This window comes from Agelaius phoeniceus, chromosome 3 (genome assembly GCF_051311805.1).
Source record: "Agelaius phoeniceus isolate bAgePho1 chromosome 3, bAgePho1.hap1, whole genome shotgun sequence".
NCBI lineage: Eukaryota > Metazoa > Chordata > Aves > Passeriformes > Icteridae > Agelaius > Agelaius phoeniceus.
Window position 1 is genome coordinate 19,344,122 of NC_135267.1, and position 23,137 is coordinate 19,367,258.

General features: G+C 43.9%; 2 protein-coding genes and 1 long non-coding RNA gene across 7 annotated transcripts in view; 2 read left to right on the plus strand and 1 right to left on the minus strand.

Annotated features, from left to right (window-relative positions):
- The window catches only part of SMAP1 (small ArfGAP 1), a 93,143-nt gene extending 90,416 nt beyond the window's left edge, over positions 1-2,727 (plus strand). For all 4 annotated transcript variants that reach the window (XM_054629340.2, XM_054629342.2, XM_054629338.2 and 1 more), the window contains one exon: positions 1,748-2,727. In XM_054629340.2, coding sequence (XP_054485315.1) covers positions 1,748-1,882 — 135 coding nt within the window. In that variant the 3' untranslated portion in view covers positions 1,883-2,727. The remainder of the gene's footprint in view (positions 1-1,747) is intronic.
- Positions 2,728-22,047, minus strand: B3GAT2 (beta-1,3-glucuronyltransferase 2). The gene is made up of 4 exons (XM_054629343.2): positions 21,507-22,047; positions 10,357-10,501; positions 3,474-3,622; positions 2,728-3,278 (listed from the first exon to the last, which is right to left on the minus strand). Exons 1-4 carry the CDS (start codon positions 22,044-22,046, stop codon positions 3,192-3,194), a joined length of 921 nt encoding a protein of 306 aa, XP_054485318.2. The 5' UTR covers position 22,047; the 3' UTR covers positions 2,728-3,191.
- The window catches only part of LOC143693512 (uncharacterized), a 173,212-nt gene continuing 170,866 nt past the window's right edge, over positions 20,792-23,137 (plus strand). For both annotated transcript variants that reach the window (XR_013181252.1, XR_013181253.1), the window contains exon 1: positions 20,792-21,319. This is a non-coding gene — a long non-coding RNA (uncharacterized LOC143693512). The remainder of the gene's footprint in view (positions 21,320-23,137) is intronic.

Genomic DNA, 23,137 nt, shown 5'->3' on the forward strand with positions numbered 1-23,137 from the left:
TGAAATCAAGTATTTGAGTGTTTATGGGGGCAGGGTGAGGCAGAGGGATCAGACTTAAATTATTCCCTTGGAGTTCAGCATGGATGATAGCAACTATTTTTTTATACTATTGTTTGTATTATGATAACAATATAATAATTCCATGCTGCTTACTTAGTAATGCAGGAAGAGAACCTTAGTGACTGACTTAAATTGGATGATATGAATTTTTACTGTTCTGCTCCATTTTACGGTGTGAACATTATGAAGGTAAACAGCATTGCCTACATGGATAAAAAAGCCCCTGTTTGAAAATACAGGCTGTCATTCTGCTTTGAAAAATAATTCTTAAAGGTGAGAATTTCAAAATGTTAGATCAAAAATATCTGTGGATATACTTGTGGCAGTCTTTTCATAGGTAGCTAGCTTTAAAAAGACCCATATCAGCTTTGAAATTAAAGTCTTGCCTCTTATCAATTACATGTTAAAACTTGGCTCCTTGAACAAGTTCTTCACATGTTCCCGTACCCCTTGCACATCAGATGTTGTCAGTATCAGATGTTGTCAGTATGATGACATTCCACAGTCTGCAGAACTCTGATCTAAACTTTCACTAGTTGAAATGGGGAGAGTTTGCTTTACCAGATAACATGTGTTATATAGTCTGCTGCTTAAGAATCCTACTCCAGAAGAACCACTGGGTAAAGCATGTTTTTTTCAGCCTTTTTTATATTTCCAGGTTCAGTGGTGTCTTGTTTTCTGCAGATACACAGTTCTGTGTGAAAGCATACAGAACTTAATTTTACGCTGAAATACTAGTTTGCAATTTACTTGAATTTTTCATCAGTGTTTCAGTTTCATTTTGCAACCTGGTATTGTTTGCTCATGTTTAAATAAACTCTTGACTTTTACCTAGTGCTGCCTTTCGTTTGAATCAAATGTTACTTATCCAACATCTCTATTCATTGGCTCTGATTGTTAATTGCTCCAAATGCTCTTTTGGTCCTAAACTCATTTTGACATTGAGCATTTAAAATTACAGTGACTAGATATTTGTAAAGACTACAAATGGTTTTGCGCAGCTCTGAAGTGAATGCTGAATTTTTAATTCTTTCCCACCTTTAACTAGATGTTAAATTCATGTGAATTTATTTTCATGTGGATTATTTTATTTGTTTTTTAAGGAATTACAGTGTCTTGAGTAGATTCTTTAGCAAGGATGGTTGGATAATACTCAAGTTTATAAATGCACCTCATTCTTTGTTGATTGTCACCTAAATGGACAATTTCTGTAAAAACTGATGTAGTCAAGATTATGAAATCTCCAAAGAAATGTTGCTGGAAAAAAAATAAATCTGGAACTGCAAGTGCACACAAGACTGTATTACTGGCTTTGCTGTTTCTTTACTGCAGTTCACTACAATTTTGTTTGTTAGCTTTGAAACTGTGAAAGCAAACTTTTACCAACCAGCCACACTGGCCACCTTCTTCACATGCTGTCAATTCTCATGTGACACATTCACCAAGTGCTGCAGCCCATCAGCTGATGTATGTTGGTGGTTGAAGGGCTCCAGAAAAGCTGATAGTATGAGAAAAAGCTTAGAAACTTAGATAGAGTTAATATTTTTATTTAATGAGAAATATTTTTAGGGAAATGTCCTTGTAACTGGGTGGCTAGTTGAAGGCAGGACTCTTTTGACTAGCAGCATGCTGTGTTTCAGTGCCACTGCTAACCAGGCTCCTGTGTGTGTGTGTGTGTGCTTTGCAGATGAATCAGCAAATGGCTGGAATGAACCTCAGCAGTTCCAGCAACGTGATGGGCTTTGGCCAGCCCCCCAACACAGCCGCAGGATGGACTGGAAGCTCCTCTGGCCAGACTCTCAGCACACAACTGTGGAAATGAAAGTTGCAATAGAAATCTTTCCCAGAACAGCCACCTAACATTCCTTGTTCAAATACATTTACTTTTGCTGTTCCTTCCATGTACATATATATTCTTTTTCTTTTTCCCCAGCTGTTCAGATTAAGGTTATAACTGACTGACCGTGTTGTGGTCTATATTGATTTAAATTTGATGTAGTGAAAGCAGATCAAATATATTTATACATCATTGGAAGCATTTTCATACAATGCATATGATTTCATAGACCATATTAAGAAGCTGCTTAACCACATACTGATTTTTTTCCCTCAAAATTCTAGATCAAATGTTTGCATATAAGGGATGTAGCTATCATGTTAGTAATATCCAAAAATATGAACCCCATCCCCCCAAAATTACCCAGTAATCCTGTAGAAGGTACTGTATGAACAAATGTTTAATCATATATAAATAGAATGTAAATGTATCACTGAGCAATGTTTTCTAGTGTATCAAACAAATTTTGTTTCATCATACATTTCACTGTGATGTTGTTATGGTGTGCATAACAGGGAATGTGGTTATTGAAAGAAAGATAAACCTGGATGTTACTGTAGTTCTACAAATCAATAGTTTATTCTTCTAAAGATGAGCATTTGATGCATTTGAGTTTCCTGTGGTAAAGTCTCTGACCTGGCTCAGGAGGCAGGCGCACAGTGTTAAAAGAGAACTGACAGCACAATATGCATTCAAGGTAACTCAGTGTGAACAGATATATTTTGTCTTGCAGAGAGATCCAGGTTTATGACAGTGATTGTGTTTACATTTTATGGTGCCTCGTAATGATAAAATGTTATTTCCCTATATTAAAAGGATAAATCCGTAAATGATTGTGGGTTTTTTATTTCATTATTGTATGACCTGTTTGACTGCTACTTTTAATGAAGTAAAACGTGTTCAGTTTGGAGGATCCATTTATACAGATATTTAGACCAACAGTTTGTGAGTTAAAATCAGTTTATAATTACACCATTAAGCTGGATAAATACAAAAAGTATATACATAAATAATGATTTTGAAAATACTCCATTGCAGCCATGTTTATGTATGTGGAAACAGCGTTAAAACAAAGGTAAGTGTCAGTTTATTAAGCTGAGAGTTCAGAAATGCATGCAGACAAGTTAGAACAAAGCACACCCACTTGATTTGCTTATTAGAGTCTCTGAAAGCTTCCTTTTGTTTCCACAGAAGTCTGTCAGGTCTCAGGCAGCAGCAGATGACGTTAGCTGTCCGAAGCGGAGCACGCGCTGGTGCATCCATGGTCCTGCTCTTGCCCTGGGACTGTCCCCCATCATACCTCAATGTTCACTGTGTCCAGGTGGTACTTTGGCTCGTTAGCTAGATTCACTTTCTCTGTTCGGGTGTGCCATACAAGAACCTGGAAAACACCATGTGTGTCAGTAAAGTCATCTGCAGAGATGGAAGCTTTTCACAAAGTACAAACTACCATGCGTGTCAGTAAAGTCATCTGCAGAGATGGAAGCTTTTCACAAAGTACAAACTACCATGTGTGTCAGTAAAGTCATCTGCAGAGGTGACACCAAAGCTTTTCACAAAGTGTGGCAATCAGTACCTTTGTGCAGTTATTTGCTTTTGGCTCCAGTTCCTCCACTGTTGTTATCTGTTTCAGAAAATCAGATTCTTGCATTCCTGGTTGAGAACCACGACGCTTGAATACGGCTTTGGGATGCGACAGGATCACTTGAAGACTCACAGCAAATCCTTGGAGAGAGGGAGACAGGGAAAAAGGTTGAGAAAAACCTTTAGGCCTTACATTTTTGTGCAGTTATGCCTAGAAATCTCCCATGTTCTTTTTAAAAATGTGTAAATTTGATTATGTGGATAGATAATATTTGGTAGGTTTGTACATCCTACATTATATTGTTTTGTTTTGGTTTGCCCTTAAGATATGATCAGATTATTTTTAATTGCACCATATTTTCAACATGTAAATCTTATTTTCCCATCATGTAGGTAATATATGCTTTCTTGCCTGAAAAGTCAGGTATTGCTAAAATCTTGGGTTATTCTTCCTTTCTACTTTTAATTAAGAAATAAAACTCAATTATAAGTAAAATAAAATGTATGAAATTTATACTGTACAAACCATTCTACACTTCAAGGTGAGAGTCAGGAAAAAAGGTTAAAACATATTACAACTGTGATATTTAGATAGCTTTAGCCTGTAGATTTTTAACAGCCTTGCTGAGGAAAGACAAGTCATACTAATGCTCTGCCTTGAGAATGACTTTCAGCACCAGGGGTCTGCCAGGCAGTCTCAGCAGGTCTCAGCATGGCACAGCATGGCTCAAAGGATTTATTCAGTGTATACACCTCTCTGCAGTGCTTTTCTCTACTAACATGCACCAGGTTCCTTGAAGGGAGACTGCAAACTGAGAAATCACTGCTTTGAACAAACTCACCCTCTCTGAAGAAGCTCCCATGAATCTCTAATTTACCATTATTTTATAGAACTCTCCCATTTTCCTTCAGCAATGCTCAGTCATATGTATGCTTCTTTAACTATGACTAAAAAACTCAACTGATAGATTTGTAAAGAAAAATTACATTTGTAACTAACTCCTTTTGTCTGATTGCCAAGCCTACCAAAGAAATCCTTTCTTCATCATTTCAGAGTGGTTCTAGCTGTCCCTTTATGACACAAATAGTAACACTTTTGACATCAGTTCTGGAAAGCTCCAAGAACATTTAATTCTAAAGCCACTATTAAAATTTTAGGAGTTTAAAATATAACTTTCTATAACTTAATGTAATTCTGACCCTCTTTTAATAGAAATGTCTTGCTACTGTGTTTTCCTTGAAAGTATCTGTGACTTTTATGGGAGCCTTTTGAAGAAGAAAATGTAAGGAAGTAATTACTACATCATCATGTAAAGAAAGGCACACTGAAACCACTTTATCATGGTCTTGCTTGTAGGAAGCAAAAGGAGACATCAGGAAGTTTGTTTTGTTTTCAGTAAGGATTTGGACCCTGATGAAGTCTATGGATTGGATGTAAACAGGTCCCAGTTCACTGATGGACACAGAAGACACTTATACACTATATCTTTGATGTAGCTTTATACATCCTGTCCTGTCTGGGCTAGAGAATAGGTGTCTGCATGGACAGGGTCTGCATGGATCCACACCCTGCAGTGCAGTCTTGCTTTTCACTCCTTGTAGCCTGGCCACGATGGAGCACAAGGTGGGCTCTATCCCAGTGCTCTTGGTAGCCAAATGTAATAGTTGGGAAGAGCTGAGGGTGAGAGTTTAAACTCCCTCAGCTACAGACAGTATGTACTTGCTGCACTTGAAAGGGGACCAGAGACTTAGTACTGATGAACAAAACAGTCTGCTTCAGTTTAGTGGGTTTGGTTAGGTTTTGTTGGCCTTTTTTCCTCACATAAAACAAACAATAAATTTTGGATGCAACTGGCCTTTAATAATTTTGGTCTCAAAAAAAAAAGATAATGGGAAGGCATTTTTGAACCCTGATCAGCTGTGTGAGCTGCTCTTTCTTTTTAAGTATATTTAAGATTCAAGCTACCCATGCATAAAGAAGAAAATGAAGTAAACACCAAAATTAGTGTCCTAGATTTTAGTGCACAGAAATAATCTCACTCTAAGCAGAAGAGATGCAGATTTTCTGCTGTTTATCTTTACAGTGTCAGTGGGGCCAGTGTCCCAGGACCCATAGCCTATACTTATCCATACATCAATTTGTCTTGTTGCAAGGCTTGCTCCTCTGCTGAGAAAATTGCATTGAGTTCTGAGGGTGGATTTTTCCTACATACAGATGTTCAAGTGGGCCATGGCCCCTGCATGTGACACATGCCCTTGCTACCATGCTATTGCAAATTGTCATTTTGAGGGTGCTATGAAAACTATTGGTGTCATCAAATAAAAGTTAAATTATAAAGTGAGTGTTGCAGGTGGCAAGGATGTGGGCTACTGTGCACTGACTGGCCTAAGGTTTGTTTCCTTGGTCAGGGCCCATGCCCTGTTAAAAGAATCCAATAATGCAGCAACTCTAGGAGGTAAAATAATCCAAGGAGACTTATTTCTTGGCTCTCTAGTTCTTCAGCTCTGCTTTAAAACAGCTTTATTTTCACATGTAAGACATTTTGTGAGATGGATTTGAGAGCAAACCACTTTCTGGTGACAACTTTAAGTTGACTTTATCAGATGTGTCATTTTGGTATCAGAAATAGAAGAGACAGCTCAAGTTTTGACCAGACTGACACTAATTATTTCTCTCAGCAGATAATGATCCTGTGCTAATAGATGAAAAGACACTGTTGTTTTGAATTCTGTCACTTAACGGGATTTATCTGGGATTACTGTCTCCAGTGTAGCATAACTGAACAGTGCTTACATGCATACAGTTATTTTACTTAGTCATTATTCCTACAAGGTCATACTGGGCTTAACTTCACATGAAATGCCACAAGACAATTTCATAGCTGGAGTGTGAAGAGGTGTTTTGGGGGTTTTTGGTGTTTAATGCAAGGTTATAAATTAAATCTAATTGGCTGAAGAACCACCTAGATAGGAATTAATTTGTTGGAGGACAAGATACCTGGGAGACAGCAGATATTACATCTGTTCTTCTTTCAATGTAAGCTGTTTCTGTTAATTCACACCTTGACTTGTATTAGACCAATGGCTTCTGTTAAAAGGCAGAACTATTTTTCTTCATCATTCAAGTTAAACTTGAGCCAGGGTTTAAAGATTTTGTTGCCATGGGTCATGCCATTGCTTCCTGGATGTTCTAGGTAGGACAGTAGCTGAAGGCAAGCGAGAAACTTGAGTGTTTATCATTTCTGGAGTGTATAAATGCTAATGCTCAGTGCTGATGTTGGAACAGATGTGCTGGTTTCCACATAGATGAAGGTCCCACCTTTGGCTTGGGCTCTGTGGCTTTCAAGTTCTGTTCTCCCTGTGGTGTACTTTTTGGCTTGCAGTAAGGCAGAGATGTCTAACCAGGAGGTTTTGTAGTTAGGATCAAAGGCATCTGCTGATTAATTCACCATGAAAGAGGCACTTGATTATAAGCTCAATGTTTAAAACAGTATTTATCCTTGGATGGGAGGGGAGGTTGGTGTTTTGGTTTGGTTTTGGTGGGGGGTTTTGAGTGCTGGCTGCCATACCACTTAAAACTTTTTTGTTTGTGACTTCCAGTAGTGGCTCTTTCAGATTCAATCAAAATATGCCATGCTTTGCAGTGCCATGAATACACTGGCATTTTGCTCAGGGAACCCTAAGCAACTTGAGATGTACTGAAGATCTCATGACTACCGCAAAATATTAATAAAATACAATAAAAAAAGGTGGTTGCTCAGGCCCTAGCAAAGGTGCCTAGGGCACAGTGGATGAGCTCTGGAACCCAAAGTCCAAAATCTGCTGGCCCAGTGATTTACAGTCACATACTAATCTCTATGACTGAAGTAGCTCCTGGAATGCTAATGCAAAGCAAGCATCTGCCTTCTTGATCAGCTTTCACATTAGGAAAATCACAATCTAACATTTTTCTTGAGTGATCCAAAATTCTGGCAGTAAGGAACAGGCCAGAAATAAAACAACATTTAATATAGAAGACTTGAATTCAGATCCATACTAAATAACACAGTTTTTGCTTTCCACCTTCTCTCTCACTTTTCTTCCCCAAGGTAAGCAAGTCTGTGTCAAACTCTAGAATCCCCCTTGATTAAAAACTGAAGCAGAACTTTGGAAATACCAGATCTAATTTCTATGGTGTGGTGGTTGCCAGGTAAGAAGCAAGACAGGAAATGGCTACTTTGCTTTCTGAGTCCAGTTTAGCATTGGAGAACAGCAGTATCAGCCACAAATTTCTCAAAATAAATAACCAATGTTTAATGAACTGACCTAATGTGATTGCCATGAGCAAGTGTGTTTCAAAGAATCTGGGGAGGTTGGCCAGCTAGGGTCACTGAACTGAGCCCAATGAAATCAGCAGGACCTGAATTTGGCCTTGTATTTTGCTGTCTGGAATAAGAATTTTATGTGCTTAAAGTCAAGGATGTGCTTCCTCTGAACAGCCACAAGTTAAATTGGTGATCCCAAACCTTTTAAGCCATCACTGTTCATACCCAGCCTCATGATCAAATTCTTGTATAAATCACTGTGAAAGATGGTTCACTAAACCAAATTGAGCCTCCTTACCAGTGCACTGGGGCACGAGCACAGAACATTAACTGTAGACAGCAGATACATCTCCATATCAGTATTACTGTATGCACCATCTTGTTTGCATGGCAGTATTTTTAACAGAGATCCTTGATCTTCCTTATGTGCAGCATTGGGTATAACCAAAGTTCCTTGTATATGGAAAAATGCTAGGAACTGACTAAGCATGGACTTAGGCTTGGTAGCAAGTCCCTGGACGTGTGCTGGGAAGTCAGGAGAGAAGGGCAAGGGTAGGAAACTGCATGTTGACACACATCCTGTAGCCTGCACCTGCTCAGACACCTATGGAGTTCTGGATTTGCAGTTCTGTTCTGTTTATGCCCTGACACTATTCTTCAGGGGAATGCAGATGCAAATTCACATCATTTTTTAGCAGTCTAAACTGCATCCATTTCTCTCCTTGCTGAAATTAAAAATGAAATTCAATTTCTTCAGTATTTTTGAAGACTAATAAAAGTTCTCATGCAAAATAATAACTCTTTATTTGTGGTTGTGCATTAATTTCCTGTACTCTGAAAGTTTTGGGGTTTTTTTGTCTCTGTGACCCTCCCTTACATGACTTTGGTTAAAACACAAGCAGGGAATGCTCCTAATGGACCTGCTTTTCCCTCATGCCAGTGATTTAGCCAGCATCTGCAAGGTAAACAGCTTAAGAACTTCCCATGTATATCTTCATGTCTGGGTTAGAGTCCCTTGGCTGATGTTTTGTAATGGCTTTCTGCCTGCAGCTGATGAATTATAGACCATGCTCTCACCTTTATAATGCCATCAGTAATCCCTTCTGGAGTCCAGTATCAATGTGTATCTGTAAATCCACAGGGACTGTTCAACTGCACAGCTGCAGCCCCTGACACACTGCATGGTTTTGGGCATTGAGTACCTGCTTCGCCCCTGAGGAATGCCTTTATGTGAACACCCAAATACTTATTTTTATGCCAGGTCATACTATTGAATTGAAATGCCTCTACAGTGCAGAAAAATTCACCTGATAACCTTTTTGTCTTTGAGGTGATAAGAACCATTAGTGCTCCTTTATTTACTTTTTTTACTCTTTTTAACCAGTTGGCCAGTTGGCCTGTAAATACTGTACATATTTTTTATCAATAATTTCAATTAATACAACATTTCTCTGTTAAGATGAGAAAGAACTGTACACTGTCCTTTTCCCTCTCTCAAAACATTGGGTATCAGGATAAAAAAAAGTGGCTATTTGTACCCTATTCTTGCCCTTGTGTTGTCACCTTAGTGTAACTCTCCAGTACCTTCTCAGTGATTTCTCATGGGCATCTCCTTGCAGCACTGACTCCCTCACAGCAGTCAACAAACTCCAGCTCTCTTCACAGCACAACCAACAACCTCCATGTCTCTTCTCACCCAGCTAACCCACTCTTCTATAGCACTCATCATTGCTGGACACAGCTGTGGCCTAGTAAGGGCAGGCCTGTTCCTAATCTTTGGTGGTCAGTACAGCTGCAACTCCTCAGGTGTGAGATTACCTTCTGCACTATTCTCTTACATTCTATCTCTCCACACCCTTGTATTCCTACTTTTCCCTCCTGTGTACAGAAGATGTCTAAGTGCAAATACCATATCATTTGCTGGGAAACTAGCTTCTGCTGTATCAGAAATTGGACCTGTGACCTGTGGTGATTCATGTGGCAGTTGTGAGTGTATACAAAAGATAGTCTAAGCATGGACTGTCAGCAAGACAGAGCTGTGTGGTGTGCAAACTTCACTGCAGAAGATTGATTAGATTCATTTTGAAGCTTTTCTGCCTTCTTCTACCAGGCAACAGCTGTCAGTGATTTTTCCCCTAAGCCCAGTGTTTCAAACTATATCCATCTACAGTTATCACTGTCATTCCAAATAACCAATGCAACATGAATAAAGTGGCATTTTACAATATGAGGTCTAAGAAGGTCTGCATTTATGCTGCCTGGTTTAGATTGATGACAAAATGACAGGCAGGGACTCCTTGCAAGAATTGCTAGGAAGAATTAATATACAATTAACTTGTTTCAGACAGACAATTTATACAACATAAAAGCCAAGTTGCCACATAAAAATAAAAACAAATTAAAGTAAGTTCAGATACCACCAAGCAGCAAATTAATTAGACAAGATGTACAAGCTTAGACTTCCAGGATAGTTAGTGCCAAAGGGCTGCACACTCTGCCAGCACTTCAGAAGTTTAAGAAGCTGCTTAAATTGCGAAACGGAAGCATTGACGTACCGTGAGCGAGCCTCACCTGCCATGTCGATGGCAAAGGGCCTGTCAGCTCTCCAGCCCGTGTACCAGCCGACCACTTTGCCGTTCTCCACCACGGGGCGCTCGTAGCGCCGGCCGCCCACCAGCCCCACGGGCCACACGGATACCTTGCGCGTCGTCCGCATCTGCAAGAGGCAGCACAGCATCACTGCCCGCCCCACGGCGCCCCTGCCAGGGCTCTGCACACCCACAGCACTCAGCACCACTGGGAATTCAAAGGCAATTCTGGCTTACGCACTGCGGCCCAAGAGCTGCGTGTGCCCCCCCATTTTCTGTGAAATATCCAGCTCTCTAGTCCATAGGCATCTCAATTCTACTTTAAATAGCCTATTCATGGTATCTTTTACACCAAGAGTTTTTAAAGCTGTGAAAAAACGGGGTTTTGTTCTTGTTTGTTTGGGTTTTCAAAGGCGTAGTAGATATTTTTTATCTGCAAGACTGCAGCATTCTGGCAGTGAGCTTATGTCTATAGATAGCGGAGATACTGTAGAAACCCAGTGAGAGAAAATATAATAATAATGATTAATACACACTTCACTAGGACAAGTACAATTAGTTTGGGACTTGTTAAAAATGCATTGAATAGAGGAAATGATGACACACAACTATTTCCTACTGCAGCAGACCTGAGATGCAGCTCAGATCTATTAAGGATTAATGAAAAAAGATTGCTAAGGTTTTTTAACTTCTGTATTTTCCCTTTAAAAGCTCTGCTAAGTTTCTGAAAAAGACAAAAAGCAGGCCAGGCAGGATGCTTATTATCACCAGCAGCAGTTTTTCCTAGTGATGTAAATTAACTAAATGCAAAACTGGAAGTGTGATCCTTATCTTGCATAGAAGAAGCCATAGGTATGAAAAAATGACTGTAGCAAGAAGTGTCCATGACTGGGAGTCACTTCAAGAAGGGCATTAAAGTGCTGGGGCATGTCCAGAGAAGGGCAGCAAAACTGGGGAAGGGTGTAGAAAGTGAGTCCTAGAAGGAGCAGCTGAGGGAGCTGGGGGTGCTTAGCCTGGAGGAAAGCAGGCTCAGGGGGACCTTATCACTCCACAACTGTCTGAAAGCAGGGTGGAGCCAGGTGGGGGTCAGCCTCTGCTCCCAGGTAACATTAGGAAAGAGCCTCAGGCTGTGCAAGAGAAGGTTCAGATTGGCATCAGCAAAAAATTCTTCACTGAAAGGGTTGTCAGATATTGGAATGGGCTGCCCAGAGAAGTGATGAAGTGACCATCCCTGGAAGTGTTCAATAAACTGGATATGACACTTAGTGCTATGGTTTAATTGATGTGGTATTCAGGCAAAGGCTGGACTCAATCTTGGAGGTCTTTTCTAACAGTAAAGATTATGAGTCTGATTCAGTGACTTCAGGTAACTGGTTCAGTGGTCCATTTTCTCCAGCAAACAGGAGATAATATGGCACAAACCCTGACACACTGCTCCCTGTGGGAAAATCAGACGGTCTGGCGTGAGAACTCGAGCAAGCGAGGGCACTGACACGGTGACTTGCACAACTTAACCACGCTGGTTCAAAAGCCACTGTTTTAACACTGTGCTCTAAATGTGGTTCTATTGAAACAAGTATTAAACTATTGCAGTGTAATGTGGGCTTAATTTGATCTATTCTAAAAACAGTCTCGTCTTTTGTTGTAATTGAAACTTACTCCTTTGGGAAAGGTTATCCCTTTTTCCTTCCAAGCACTCTTCTCAGCAAAAACAAACACAGTTTTACATATCTGTAACTGCAGTCCCCTATCGATGGATGCTGAAGTAAAAGACAACCTTGGTTAAATATTAAACACTTCCCTCTCTCTCTGCCAAGGTGAAAGATTTATCATGCATATCATCAAAACTCACAGGAGTCACACCAGAAAAAAACAAAGACATCACGTCAGCATGGTTCACATTTCTAAGCTAAAAACATTAGCAGATTCTTAGAACTTTCACATAAAGTGTAAAATACATCTTTAAAAATCCACAAAAATGTAAGCACACCCAGAAGAGAGACATGCACCTTCTCTCCCTCCAATTATTTGTTTATCTTCAGATTTGTTTATCCAAAATTCCTCTCTTTCACCCTAAGAACTGTTGCAGCAAGCTAGAACACCTTACTCAGTGGCAGCAGCCCATAGTGCATAAGAGCAGGGTATGTATTCAGCTGGCAACATAGGGAATTCTTCTGGTAAGGATTGTCTCCAAGGCATTGCCTGGTTAATTGCCAGTGAGAGGCTGCCATGAATCTTTCTAAGGTTATTGATAAATGTATTTACCTGCAACTGTTCTCCCTGCTTATGTTTAACTTTCCAGTCTCTCCCACTCCTCTGTGTAGGAAATGCAAAGTTAGCAATTAACTATTTGGGTATGGACATCAACCAAAACTTCAACTCATGAAGATCTTTTAGCCCTGGTTTTAATGGCACATCTCTTTTGTGTGTTTTGCTAACAGCACATTTATCTTAACATCCAAACATACCAGACATGGACACAGAGAATCATCCTGTTGGGCATGTCTACACAGCACCATTCACCCAACTGTGCTACACCAGTAAATACCACAGGATAAACACACATGGTGCCATTAACAGCTCCTGGAGGGTGTGGATACCTGAACAAATTATTAGTGTTCAGAATTGCAGTAATTAGGCTATCCTGTGCCAACTGTCTGTACCTAAACTCAGAATGCCACAAGACAAGGGCAGGCATTCTCTGACTGCAGGAGAGTGGCCAGAGCACAGTGCACCCCTGCCCTGCCTGTGGGCATAGTAAAAGTTTGGGCAGCTGTACTGCAAAATGAGCCAGGTTACACAGGACTTCTGAACTGGGTCAATAGTGGCCTAAGCATCTATGCTGGCAGAACCAGATGGATTTACATTAATACTCCATGATACACAGTGTTTTGGAAAACCTTGTCAATGAAGAGTATCTCACTGACCTCATAAAACCAGCATGAAATGACCCAAGAAGTTTTAAACTAATAATCTTGGGTCAATCTCAGTGTCTATGAGTTATGTCAGTAAAGCCACCACATGTCAGATGCAAGTCACCCCTTACAGAGCTCCTACTTCTGTCCTTGGGTGACTTTATTCTTACAGGTTACGTTCTTGAGGAATAAAATAAGCAGGTGTCAAGAATACAGCAATTCCTTTAAGTAAAAGCTGAAAGAGCACATCTAGACCAGTATTTATGCTAATTCTGAAATACCTCACAGCCTTGGGATATGCTAGGCAGATGAAAGTAGGAATATTTCGTTTAATCTTCTGAGAATAGCATTACTGCAGTTAACATACCGATATGTGAAGGCTGTATTTATGTATGATGGGGAAAAAGCTATTATTTGGATTAAAAGGCCAGCTTGCACCTGGAATTTTATGCTGCTAATCATCAGGACACAAAAAAGTGATTCAAAAACATATTAAATCTGAATAACTTCAGTGCCGTGGGTTAAACAACTGCCAAAAATCCTAGGACTTACAGCTTCCTAAATGACTGTTCTATCTGTCATTGTAATGACAGCAGTAGCACAAGCTGTGTTAACACTCAGCATTGAAAGTCCTGGTAGCTTACAGGAATGGTATTCATCTTTCTTACACTTCACTCTCTGCAAGTCAAGCAGCTGCTCTGTCCTAGTTAGACTTGTGTAGCTGACGAGCAGAGAGGAGCCCACTGGCAGGATTCATCCTGCCCCACTTGGACAGCTCTCTCAGGGGAGAAGTGCTTTTTTGTCCTCTGTTCACTTTTTGAAAGGGGGTCTTGGGCATAGGAGGAGAGTGATGTACTGGATGGGGAAGATGGTAGAGCAAACCTGAATGAAGTAGGAGGGGGAGGAGAACTGGGAAGAAGTGGGCAAGGAAATGACCGGAGAGATGAGTAACAACTGACCAAAGAAATGCCAGAGAGGTGATGGGCATACAGCAGTAAATACAGTAACAACAGAGTAATCACTGAAGAATAGCAAGAGAAATGCAGGAAATTGAGCTGAGCAATAAAAGGCAGTGATAAAAGCATTGCTAAATTTAGCATCTCATTAGTCAATCAAGAAAAGCTGCGTAATGGGATGCGCTGGACTGATGGATAGGGAAGGTACCAAGCCAGTAACAAAATATAAAAGCCCAAGGGGAATGAAGGTAAATGACAGAGAAAAGGAAACATGGCTGTACTTCCTACAGTGAAAATGCTTCCAGACTGGAACAACCATCCTGCTGTTTTGCAGCATGATGTCAATGTGTTTCTGTTTGGGATTCACAGCCCTCTGCAAGGGCAAACCTGCTGCCACACCTCGTAAACTTTTTTCCCCCTGTCATTTCAACCCCTGTGTGATTTGTGATCTCTCCTGGTCAGGCTACAGGTTCACATCCATGCTCACCATCCTACCTCACACCCCTGCCCATCCCAGTGATACTCCAGCAGATTTCTGTGCCAAATTCCAATTTATTACTACCAAAGACAGGCTCTGGAGCTCCTTCGCTACAATTCCTGGGTTAAAGCAGAAGCACAGACAGGTTCCCTGTCAGTTCTCACACAGTTCTCTGCATCACTCATAGGCCATTTAAAGAGAAATTCTGCTTCAACTAAACTTATGTAAGAGCCCTATGGCTCAGCCAGACAGCTCAGCCTGATGCTGTGCCTGTTTACTGGGGCTTTGGACAGAGCTCCTGCCCCCACTTACCATCATTTCAAAGGAGGCACCAAGGCATAGAAAACCTGTGCCAGTGGCTTTTGTGTTCAGGGACTGGGATGCTTAGGGGTTAGGAACTTCAAAAGGCAAGTTTGTTGTTGGCAAATTTGACTGTGAAGGGTGTTCTCCATGGGAATGCTTGTAGAAGGGATCTACAAAGAAAAAAATTTCATTCCTTGATGTAGCCCCCTCTGCAGCTCTCACAGGTGATCTGCTTCACCATCCTCCCTGCTAGAAAGCTTTCTTTCCAAGCATCTGCTTTAAACCTCCTCTGCTGATCTGTACACAATCTACATTGCAGAGGGAGGATAGCTTAATTCACCCTTTTCTCCAGCAACATTTTATATATAAGGTACATGACTAATGTTTCTAAATTATACCAGCATCCTTGGGCACAAATGTCAATATTGCTTCCCTGCAGAAGAAAACGGTACCAAATTTAACTAAAGCAGTTTGCAGCCAATTTCTGTGGATTGGGCCAACTTCCAAAACATTTGCTACTCATTTTACTTCTGGGCCCTTCTATTTACTGGTTGCCTCATTCTACTCCCTATCATTCTACTGGGTTGTGTTCACTGTACCTCTGAAGAGCTGCTGACCCCATGTAATTAATTTCCCAGCAACAGTATCAGTTTCACAGGTAAAACTGCTGCTGCCAGTGCAGAAACAGAGACTACTTGGTAACCAAGCAAAAACCTGTTTCAAATAGCCTTTTTTTTTTCTCTTTTTGGTCACTGTTTCCTCCCGTTTTTAAGCTATTTCATTCTCTGCCAGCCTTTTCTAATCCAACCTCTTTAGCACAGGTATTACATGTCTAGGTGGAAGAAAAATGTCAGTGTGCATTTAAAATCTGTCATGTACTCCTAAATCATTTATATACTAGAAAGGTATTTAATGCACTGCTAACTCATATTTGGATCACTTTTTATTCTGAAGAAAATAACTAATGACTGCCAGCTAATATTTAATTCTGTCTAGACTACTGAATGTTATTTTTAAGACTATTTTAAAAAATCTCATTTTTCCAACCAGCTCCAAGAGATACAACAAAAGATTTTCATGTTTTCAAAGGTAAAGAGATTCACTTATACTACTTTTAAATATTTTGCACAAATATATCTATTAAAAAATACACATAAGTTAGCTTAATACAGTGTATTAAAATTAGGACACTTATGTAAGTGTTATTGAAGGAACACTAACCCTTCCCTAGTCAAAACTGGAATAAATAGTAAATTTATTTTTAAATTTAAATTTACCTCTTCTATAATGCATTTTTTGAGTTCCCCTCAAAATATTTTATAAAGATGATCACAGGAAAACTGAAGCCCGTGTGACATGCAATGCCTGCAAGTATTTCTGTTCTATTTTTAATAACAAAGAATTCTTTTTTTAGGCTACTGAAATGGCTGTTAAAAGCCATTAGAATATCTGCCACCCTCATACACACCTTTTGAGAGGGAAGGACAGGGACACAAGAAGATTCTTTCAGTCTGAATCTGTGGCTCTTTGAATCCTGAGCTACCTGCAAAGATTAACTCAGCTTAGGGAGAGCAGGATGAGCTCTGTCCTCTCATACCTGCTTTCCAGCTTCAACTCCACCATCATATTCAGGGCACTCTTGTGCAGGAACAGCTGCAGCAAATTGAATTCTGGCCCACAGCTCAGTGGGCAATAGGACTAACTGCAAAGCTCCCGAGGTTTGGGTTGGCTTTCTTTACCCCTTAGAAATAACAATTAGTGCTGTGATCTACTCTGAATTCCATACTGCAAGGCTGTATCCACATCACACCTTAGAGTGTGGCTTCCTCTAAGGAGCCCCAGTCTGCAAATCCTCTCCTTGCACTCAGACAAGACAGTGGAATGTGCCACACTTGCACGCTCTAAGTATCCAGCAAACATTGCCAAGGAATTCTGGCATTGATGACCAGAAACCTGGGGGTGGCAGGGAGGGGGACCGTGGTTTTAGATATGAGCATTTTAATTTCAAATATATCTCCGTTTAGGTGTCTGAACAAAACACAAACAGAAGTGTCAGAAATAACCTAGACAGGAATCTCTAAAGCTCAGTGTGTTTTTGAATGCAGCAAGCTCACTTTCAGACAGATACTGAAGACTTTTACTCCTCTTCTTGTACTCCTCATGCTGCTCACCCCTCACCTGCAAAGGATTCAGGGCAGTCTGCACAATCAACAGCAGAGTGGATCTCCAACACTAATTCCTCCAATTTGCACACATCCAAACATGGACCATGGAAGTGATGGCCTTTGGCCAGCTACTCAACATATGGAAAGAGCAGGGAGAATGCCTGAGACACAGAAACACAGGAATTCTGTGAAGAGTTAGGGATAGTGGAACTTAGCTGTCTATCTTCACTTCCCAGTGCTTGGGCTAATCCTGTTTTTAAAATCTCTCTGTGAAGGTGGAATGCCAGTATCATCCAAGGTTTTTTCCCTCTGGAAGTTTAAAATGTGAAATCAGCAGTTGCTAGGCATCAGTCACAATATTACAATAACTTGCATTCAGGAATAAGATGAAGCACAAATGCACTAGAAACTATAAGAATCACTCCAAAACGAACAGCGTGTGGTAAAAAATAGAAGCTATGGTGAGTCATGCAGAAACATTTGTAAAACATCTTAAATATAACAGTTGGAATTTCAGGCCTCTCAGAGGCTTTTTTAAGAATGCAGGCTGACTTTTAACTTAACAGGTATTTTCAGAAAGCAGACTTGTTTTTGAAGGAGAGATGCACAAGGACACCTCCAGATGAACAGAAAATACACAAATTATTTCTGAGGTTTCAATCCCAAAACAATAAATGACAAAATACAATATACCAGAACCACAGGCATTAAAGTAAAAGCATGATTTTTCACCTGACCACATCTACACTCTCAAACAGGAAGAGTTGGGAATAACTTAAAAGCCACACCTCTACTCCTGGAAATATTTCTTCATCATTGCTGCATCCTTTTTAGTACTCTAAAGAATCTCACAATCATTGAACAGGTTGGTTCCTTCCCTGCAGCCTTTCCATGGAAGGTGAACCTTTCCTAACAAAATGCTAACTGAGCCAATGCTGTAGCAGCAGAAAGACAAACCAGGCTCTCCACCTTATTCTAGAAAGGACAACTAAAACTATTTAGACCCTGCCCAGTTCAACTTTGAGGACATGGTTTCACCAGTCAAAAACTGACCTGTCCACCCACATGCCATCATAGGTCTTAGGAAAAAAGATAATTATAAACAGCAGCCAAGGGCTCCAGATTTACTACAGAAGGTGACATTTTCCAGACTACTGTAAGCTGGGGCTTTTTTCCTGATTTCCATGAAACACACTTAGCCTAGGTCTACTGGGCCCAGCTCACTCCACATCAAATATAAAGTACTCATTGCTATAAGCACCAGGCAGAAGTACTTTGGACAGAGATTAGAATTTCTTCATCAAAAGCTCTCAGAAGTATCCCATGGCATTCCATGTCAAAGCATGCTCCTGTTTGATCATGGCCTCATGGTTTATACACTACAGCTCACAGGAAAGCTTTTGCTGATCTTGCTTTGTTAAAAGGCTCTATCTCCTGTAGGGACACCAGGGAAACCCACAGCAAAGGAGCTTCCTCAAACCCAGTCCTTGAGGACGTGTAGTTCCCTTGCTCGCCTTCTGCTCCGCAGTCCTGCTTGTTTGACCTCTGAGCAAAACATTTCCCTAACACAAATGTTCCTCTCCTGCTGGCTTTACAGTCCTAACCAGCCTTGCTTCTCACCTCCCTGAGGCCCCACTGCTGCCCCTGGAGCCAGCTTTGACCCAGCAGCAATCCATCACAAAAGGACAGACCTGTGTCCCATAAAGCACCGGATGCACACTGCACACACCTGCCTGCACACAGTGCTGCTGGCACTGGGGGCCTGCACACCCCTGTGTGACATGCTGAAAGTCACACAGCTCACAGGATGCTGCTTGCATGAGAGCTCACAGCTCCTGTCTCATCCTACATTTAAACTTCTCCCTCTTAGTGAGCAGACTACAGTTTATCAGACCTCCTTAGGGAAAGCAACTGCTGGTCTGGAGAATTGTTCCTGGCAGGGAAACAAACTGAAAAAAAACTCCCTCTCAGGTATAGTTACCACCATTTTCATAACAGGAATTACTACCAGGCTTCATCTGCAAACAATGCATTCTGAAGCTGTTCTCTTCATGCTTGGAGAAGACAAGTATAATTTACGTTCATAAATCAATCAACTCCTGAAGGGCACATCAGGATTTATCACAGAGCTGTCAAGCCAGAATCCATGAATACTTAGATTTTCTTTTATCGAGTCAAGAAGCAACCAGCCCTCTAGCAGTGCCTCGACTGCAAAATCAGGCTCCTGGCTCACTCTAAATGCAACCTCCCACACGTAAAGGGTAAAGGCGCCTCCCGTTGGCAAGACCTGCCAATGGACTCTGCCAGGTCGGGAAGGCATTCCCCGTGTCAGTGCCAACAGCTCCTCAGTGACCCCAAAAACAGCCACAGCAACCCACAGCGGCAACTGAAGCCAAAGCTCCTTCTCTGCTCCTGTAACTGAGCGTTCCCAGCTCCCCATTTCTCAGGGAAAACTCATTCATGCATGTGTGCCTGCCTGTGAACACAAGGCTCAGGACAAACAGCTCTTTCCCAGCAGCTCAAGGCAGGGGAAAGGGAAGCCTTAGGGTTGCAGAGGTTCTTGCTGGAGGTTACAATCCTTGTTAGCAAGAGGAAACACAGGTTGCCTGTTGTGCTTGCAGTTCTCAAGGTTAACCCTTCAGGCAGCTTTATCCCTTCATTTTCCTGCATTTCCTAGCTAATTAGAGAGGTAATTTGTACCTTTCTGTTTCATGATTCACAGCAATTAGTAGAATAATGATAGACATTTTAAAAGAATAAATGTGACCAGACTCCTTTGCAATAGCTGTGGAGCACTCAAGAGAAACGCCAGCTAATACTGTTCCTTCAGCTTGTCCCTAACGTTGGTACTCAACAACAAAAAAACCCAAACAAACGGCAGATATTTGCCAAATATCTTTTGTTCCACATTTCTCATAGTTCCGAAGTGTATTTTCTGTTTCTGTTAACAGACTCCCTAAGATTCAGTCAAATTAACCTTATTTCTACAAATACACGTGAGCACTCCCATAACATCAAAGAGGGGAATGTGAAATTACTCTGCATTATAATGCACTGAGCACAGCTATGAGAATTTTTAAAAAATCAATTGCAACAAAGGTTTAGCCTCGAGGCAAAGGTCCTTAAATTAGCAGCTTCAATGCTGAAAGCCAAGTGGGCAAAAGAAGTAGGGCATCCCTGCTGAATGGGGAGCCTGCACCTGCCCACACACTGGAAATGGAAAGGGATGCGCTGTGAACCTAAACACAAACGACCGTAAGCATTTCTAAACCAGCTTTCCCTAAGGAGTTGCATGTGCTTCCCATTTCTGTGTATCACGTTCACTTTAACTCGGGGCACAGCTCGCAGGCAGCGGCAGGGGAGGGGTGCGCACTCGAACGACAGCCCTGTCCACCGGCAGGACACACAGACACAGCACGCCTCAAGTCCTCTGCTGCCAACTTTGCTGCTTCCCTCCCTCATTTCCCTGCCAAGGTTACTCTCCCGGCTGTCACAGAAGATGTACATGATCTTTTCTTCTACTCTTCTATGTCCACTTCTTAAACGCCCTCCTTCCTGCCGGGGGAGCCCAGAAAGAAAGCTGGATCTCCTCTGCCCCGAGCGCTTGCCAGTTCCCACCAAAACGAAACAAAGCCCTTCAGCAAAGGGAGGCAATGAAGACAAAACCAGGTCTCTTCACAAAAGAGACTCCTAAAAGGGCGTTCAGTCGTTACACAAGCGATTTGCTGCTTTTAAGAGCGAAAGGCTTCAGAAAGGCAACTCCAGTGAAGAAGCCTGCTCTGGCTTAATTCATTAGCGCCAAGGAAAAAACTGGGAAGGATGGCGACTCCTGATGCGAGTTTGCCCTACAGGGAGAGGGATGCAACCTGAAAATAACAAACCAAGGAGCACTTTTCAACACAGTTCTGACAAAACACACAGGATCCCTTATATAAACCTTAAACTTGCCTCGCTCGGCAGCAAAGTGAGAAAACAGCAGCAAAAAGTTGGGGGATTATGGAGAGGAGGTACAAGAAACTTAACCAAGAGCGCGGTGGTCACTCAGAGGCAGCCCCGGGGCGTCCGGGTGAGGGACGGGCACCGCAAGGTCTCCGGGCGGGCTCGACTCCCCCGTGCGCGGAGTTTTTGGGTAAGGGACACCGAGTCCGCCGCAAAGCGGGGATGGGGAGCAGCCCGGCGCGGGAGCCTGAGGAGGGGGAACGGCAGGAGCCAGAGGGGAGGCGGGAGCGGCGGGGAGCGGGGATGGGGACGCGGCGGGCGGCTGCGGGGCGCGACGGAGCGTGGCGGCCGAGCGCGCCCCCCCGTCCCGCACGCACCTCCTGGAACAGCTCCAGGCTGTAGGTGTTGTCGTCGTCGGCGAAGAAGAGCACCCCGGGCTGCGGGGGCGGCAGGTGCTGGTGCCGCTGCCGCAGCCAGGCCAGGCCGGCGTTGCGCTGCTCGGTGGCGCGGGGCAGCCCCGGGCGCTTGTAGCGGCGCGGCGTGGGGACGTGCAGGTGCGTGCAGGGCAGCCCGGCGCCCGCCACGAAGCGGGTCACCAGCTCGCTGCGCGCCGCCGCGTCCTCCACCAGGATCCAGTGGAGCCGCGACACCTGCCGGAAGGTGTTGGCCAGGCGGGTGAGCTCGGCCTTCTGCACCGGGCGGCTGTAGGTGGGCGTGATGGCATAGATGGTGGGCAGCGCGGCCTCGGGCCGCCGCCGCGGGGCGGGCGGCCGCGCCCCGCCGCTACCGCCCTCGGCCGCGCCGCGGGGGGACAGCGCGGGCAGCGGCGCCCGGCTGCTGTCGATGTCCAGCACGATGATGACGATGAGCACCCAGGGCAGCAGCAGGAGGAAGCGGCTGAAGAGCAGGGACTTCATGCTGCCCCCGGCGCCCTCCCGCCGCGCCGCCGCTCAGCGCCGCCCCATAGACGGGCGCGGCGGGGCTGCCCCACCGCGCTGCTTCGCGGGGCGCCGGGCGGCGGCGGCGGCCGGGGCGGGGGGCAGGCGCTCCCTCCCTCCCTCCTTCCTTCCCTCCCGCGGGCGCGGGGGCCGCCGGCGGGGCGGGTCGGGTCGGGAGCCCCGCGGTGCCTGCGGCAGCCCCGCGGGACGGCTGCCGGCCCCGCTCCCGCCGCTCCTCTATTCCAGCGGCAGCCCGTCCTCCTCCTCCTCTTCCTCCTCCCGCTTCGCCCTCGGCATCGCCGGACGGGGGCTCGGCGGGGGCTCTGGGGAGCCGCTCCTTCTCCTCCGCTTCCCCGGGCGGCTCTGGCGGTGCGCGGGGGCGTGGAGGGGAGGGAGGGAGGGCGGGCGGGGAGGCGGGAGGGAGGGTCCCCGCGGGCGGGGGCGCCCGCCCCGCCCCGCTCCGGCTGCCGGCCGCGGGCAGGGAGCGGCGGCTCGGGGAGCTCCGCGCTCGGCGCCCGCGGGGACGGGAGCTGGGGTGGCCACGGGGTCCTGCCTCTCTCCGCGGCGGGCGACAACTTCGGCCGGCGGCCGGGACGCCTTCCCCGGGCCAGCGCCGGCCGGCCGAAGGGCAGGGCAGGGTGGGCGGACGGGTCCGTGCCCGAGCACTTACCCCTCGGAGGGCCGGGGAGCCGCTCGCTTCGTCTCTGCTTCGGTTTGGTTTTTGGGTTTTTTTCCTACGTCGGCCGAAGTAAGAAGTTGTAAATAAGGCGGCGGTTTGCCGCAGCTCCCCTCGGTGCCCCGCAGTCGGTGTCGCCTCCCGCCCGCAGCTCCGCGTTGTTCGGGCGTGCAGCTTCCCCGGAGATCACACGGAATTGAGAGCTCCTTCTTAAAGAGCATACCTATATCAGAATTTCGTAATAATCTGCCTGCCTTTATTTTGAGGAAAAGGCATTCATCAGGTGCTGCAACACACATGAAGTGCACAATCTAAAACCTCTCACAAATCCCTTCCTCACAGGGAAGTTTCCGATGCATTTTTCAACACTCCCTGCTGTCATAACTAAACACTT